This window comes from Lycium barbarum, chromosome 4 (genome assembly GCF_019175385.1).
Source record: "Lycium barbarum isolate Lr01 chromosome 4, ASM1917538v2, whole genome shotgun sequence".
Taxonomy (NCBI): Eukaryota; Viridiplantae; Streptophyta; class Magnoliopsida; order Solanales; family Solanaceae; genus Lycium; species Lycium barbarum.
Window position 1 is genome coordinate 14,722,534 of NC_083340.1, and position 5,202 is coordinate 14,727,735.

The window sequence follows — 5,202 nt, forward strand, 5'->3', positions numbered from 1 at the left end:
AATTTCGCTTGTGAATTTAGAAATTCACACATTAGAAAAGCCAAGAACTAAGGCAGCTCTCTAGATCTCTACCAACGCCGAGACACACACTTTACCTTTCACCTTAGGCAGAGGTTCAACTGACTGCTTAACAAGAGGAGGGGCATATGTTCCACAAAGACTTCCTCACACTACCAGGGCACTTTATTATTTTACTTTTACCACAGTTGATTTAATAAGCATTGATCCGCAATTCTCTCTTTATATTAATTTCTTTGCTCGAATTGGACTTGAAGTAAATGATACTGCACTTAAAATCAACCACTACAATCTGCAAAATCATATCCACTAAAAGTCACATAGGCTCTTAAATTATTGCTTTACGTACTAATGTTGACTTTTGCACATCAACATATTTACATGTCCTCTATTAAGCCATAGTTGGGCTTAATTCCTTCTTTATTTTCTTTTGTTTGGGTGGAATATTGTTGTCGAATTTAATAACATTGGACAACTATGAATGGAGGTCACCCATCAATTCATAGTGCCAAGGGACAACAAGCTGGATATTATGTTGACACTTTCATAAGCATTCCTCTTGATTTGCCAGAAGGTCATTGATCTGTGGCTGGCATTCAACCATTAGTTTGTGTAACTTCTTGTTGCTTATCCTCTGTTGAATTATCCTTGTATCATTTTCCGAACTATCAAATCAAAAAGGAAAAGTATCAGATTCATTATCCTCACATATTAAATATCTCAATTTATCATAGACAACAACGTTGATATTTAAGCGTTAAAAATATCAGCAGCAAACACAATTGCAAGTAGTAGCAGAGGCCAAATTTAGAACAAGGAGTTTCTTATTTGTAAATGTTTCAAACAGGGTTGGCCCACAGACAACTTTTGTCACTAATCAATAAAAATTCATCACTACTCCTATAGTCCTATTTAACAACATTAGCGTTGAATTATAGAAAAATCTTATTAGCTACAGACTATTTAGCTATAGATTAACAACAAAATTTGTAGTTAATTTTCTTTGCAGTGGGAGTAGGCTTTTGGTTAACTTTGAACGCTATACTACCCATTTGAGATGTAGAGTGAGTTACAACACTAAACTACAATACCAAACTCGCAAGGGATTACTTAAAAAAACAAGGGAATAATTTGCAATTTGTTTTAAAAAAAAAAAAAAATATGGGACCGGCCAACCTATAACGTTTAAAGAATCTTAAAAAATATCCATAATTATTAAAAAAAAAAAGAGTTTTAATTATAACTTAGGGGCGCATGCAGCTGAACCCACCCACCAAATATTTCCAATAATGTGGAACTCTTTTGTGAAATTATTGTACTACTCCCTCCGTTTCATAATAAATGGTATTTTTAGCTTATTCATATCACTTAAGAAATTGTTTACTTCTAGAAAATTAGGCGTGTTTTTATTAACTTACTCTTAATTAAATTCTACCTCTTTCTAAGTTACCTCCTTCCTAGAAAAGCTACTTAATAATTCTTGATTATGTAAATAAGAGTAATTTTGGAAGAATAAGATTAATTTCTTTTTGAAATCCTAAAGCACCACTTATTTTGCAACAAAATGAAAAGCCTAAAACAGCATTTATTAAAAAAACGGAGGGCGTAATTACGTACAAAAGAGCAAATTTTAATTTGGGGGAGAAAAATGAGATAATATATAGTACCTTTGAGGTGATGAAGGCTGAGGGGACAACGTATTGGCAAGCTTAACAGCATCTTCAGTCTGGTTAATAATGTGATTAAAGCACAAATAGCGTCCATAAGTTGAAATTTCTTCATAGACACAAATGTGGGCCTCCACCAAGAAATCAAGATCAACGGTCACAAAAACTCCATCTTCGTACATCTCAGCAGCTCCTTTCATATATGGATTTGTGACCGTTAGATCAGGAGTCATCAACAGTCCTGCATTGATGGATACCATGTTGACTCCTCTGTCCATGGCTAATGCCCATGCTGTCTTCTCTGCTAGTGTTTTTGACAATGCATGCCATAGCTGTCCATTTTCATGAATTTTTTTTTTCACCAACATCGAAATAATAGTGATAATATATTGTATAATTAGGATAATGTTACTATTAGTCTAATTTAGCACTGGGTGCAATGGAGTAACTTTATTCTCATTTTTGTGCGGTTAAAACGGTCCAGAGATACTTTTAACATGGTGTGATAATGATATTATCCTTTTGGACCAAACCCAACACGATTTTCCCCCCAAAAGTTATCACACCATTAAGAGTATCCAACATCTTCTAAGTAACTTACTATTTTTTTCAGCTACCAATGTGAAAGTTTGTTCACACACCTAACAATTTTCACCCCAGATTGACTATTATAATTAACATATTAAAATATATTTTAATAAACTATTAGAAAAGTCTTCTTATTGAACATCATGCATAAGTAGTTGTATACTCGTATAAACGATAACTTTTGGTTCTAATCGATCGGTACACGAACTCTGAATTAATTCCATTATTTACTACTCCTTTTTTTTTTCTTCACCCCACCCTTAGGTATAATTTAATTTTAATTTGAATTGGACTTATCAAAAGAAAAAAAAATTAATAGGGTGTTGCATAAAATAATTTACAGATTCACAATGTATGTTGGCATACCTTGAATTTACGACAAAAATTGATGTCACTCCAGCGTCTTTCATCAAGATGAGAGGATTCAGAGTTTTGGTGATGATCATGTCCCCAAATAATTGCAGTTGCTGAAGAAGTGAATACAACCTTTTCCATGGTGTCTGTTTGTGCACATGCTTCCAGTACATTATGTGCTGCCCTCACCTCTACTTCTCCCATATATTCCTGCCATTATATATACACACACACTTGTTAATTAACTTATATATTTCAATTCCCAACACAACACAACTCGGAACTCGCTACCAAATCATATAATATAACACAAGGTAATTGTCATCCCACTTGAACATATTTTAATATGTGGAGTCAACACCTTAGCGCAAACAGAAAAGGAAAAATGTATAAAGTAGAAGAATTTGCCTAATATTCAGGTTACTAATTCTATGGACGGTTAAACTTTAATTACTTTTTAAATGACCTAATAGAAGCTAGACTCCAGCCAGAAATTAAATCGCGCAATATGAAAGAGTAAAGAGTGATCATACATCGTAAGTGGAATGATCAGAAGGAGGCTCAAAGGAATAGAACAGAGCAGAACAACCCTTCAACGCATCAACAATACTATGATAATCAAAAAGGTCCAACTGAAAAATCTTCAATTTCTTCTTGTCGTGATCATCACATTCAAGTTTGTTCAAGAACAACGATTCGCCTAATGAAAGTATATCCTACCTCGTTAATTAACAGAGGAAATTAAGAAAGAAAACTATTGACTGGAAAAGGAAAAAAAAATAAAAATAGCAGTGATAATTTTTCTAACCATAATTTTGAACAGCTGCATGAACAGTATATCCTCTCCTAAGAAGACATTTAACCAGTCTTGTACCTAAACAACTCGAGGCATCCATTACACATGCCGAAGCCATATCAAATGAATTATACAACAATCCAAATAATAGAGAGTTTGTTGGATTGTTATATAAAGAGAGGTAGGTGATGAATTTTGGGATGTTAAGAGTTTGATTGATGAACTTGTATATATAAAGCTACTAGAGCACGGATGCCAGCATCCGTATATACAACAAAAAGGTATCAGTAGGGCCCAACTAATAATGAGAGGGAGTTTGAAGGGAAAAGAACAAAGGAAATTTATGGAAGCTAAGCTGGCATATTTTCTCGGTGCGTGATAATTACGTAATGATTTTATTTTTATCTTATCTTAACGCATTTCCTCCTATTCAAAACATCAACGAACTGTCGTTTTAGTTTAACTTAATGTAGAAAACCAAAAAGTTTTTTTTTTTTTGATAAATTATTGTAAAAACATTTACTCCTTTTCCATTAATATTATTTAGTTGGTTCTTTTCTTTCACCTGTTATAGCCAGAGAGAACGTGTGCTCAACACTTGTCAAGTTGTAGGAGGAAAACTTGTGCCCGCAAAGGAAGAGTGTTTCTAAAATGTTCTTCTGAACAGCTACTAAACCATGCAATTGTAAATTTTGGATGCATTCATTGCCCAAGTAATGCAACTGCATGTTGACCTGAATTTATTGAACTCCCCAACGTCTTTTATGTGCTCTTCAATTTTGTGCATTCTTCACTTTTACTATTCGTACAGGAGGATAAGAGATGAACCTTGTGTGTCACTTAAACATTAAAAGTTACTTCATAAAGTGATGATTACTTAATATTTATACTAAAGAGCTTAATATTTAATCCACAACTGATATGAGAAACTCAACGCTCCCTGAAACATCGAGGACTCAACATCTTTATTAGTGTGAATAAAAATAATTGTGTATTGTATAAACTAAGAATTGACGAATTAAGCATAACTCAATCCCAAAATCATATGAAAAGCTTAATATTAATCTCACCATCGATGTGTCAAAACTCAACAATCATTATGTATACACTACAAAATTAAATTTATGTGTTTTAACTTTTTACTTTTGAATACATCTATTAATTATAATCTCCTAAGTCCTCAATAAATAAAATTATCCTCTCTTAAATTGAAACAGAGGGAGTATATATTATCCTCTCTTTAAATTCCCCCACCTTCCCCGCCAATATCTACAAAAACTTTTGTTCTAATGTTTCTTCCATCTTCTTTAGATTGTCCTCTTTTGCTTAAATGCATCGCCATGTGAGTTCATATATAGTAAGCCATGACAAAATTCCATGCCTAATCTCTTAATACACGCATAATAATTAATCTTGGAAACCAATATTGAAACAGTAAAAACTATACTAATTAATATTATTAATTCACTTTCAAATTAAATATGCACTTCAATTTTCTTGCATCCATGTAGGCGGGAGACCAATTAAGCAGGTCTTCTTGAGCTTTCCAGAGTTACGTTTCTATTTGATAAAACGTTACAAACCCAAAGGCCAAACTGCACGCAGCTATATATGTACACTAAAGTTAATTTATACCTAATTTAATTATTCTGCTTACCTAATAAACTAGCTAGAACGTGATATAAATATGTAAACCAACTCTAGCTAGCTATACTAGGTTTCGTGTCCCATTGATAATTTACACATAATTAGATGCTATACGCTATTGACTTATTCCAA

The 5,202-nt window shown here is 33.0% G+C and overlaps 1 protein-coding gene across 1 annotated transcript; it reads right to left on the minus strand.

Moving 5' to 3' along the window:
• Window positions 1-323: 323 nt before the first annotated feature.
• LOC132635305 (cinnamoyl-CoA reductase-like SNL6) lies at window positions 324-3,657 on the minus strand. Its single transcript, XM_060351632.1, has 5 exons — window positions 3,436-3,657; window positions 3,161-3,327; window positions 2,640-2,837; window positions 1,686-2,017; window positions 324-683 (listed from the first exon to the last, which is right to left on the minus strand). Exons 1-5 carry the CDS (start codon window positions 3,539-3,541, stop codon window positions 563-565), a joined length of 924 nt encoding a protein of 307 aa, XP_060207615.1. The 5' UTR covers window positions 3,542-3,657; the 3' UTR covers window positions 324-562.
• Between the last annotated feature and the right edge of the window lie 1,545 nt (window positions 3,658-5,202).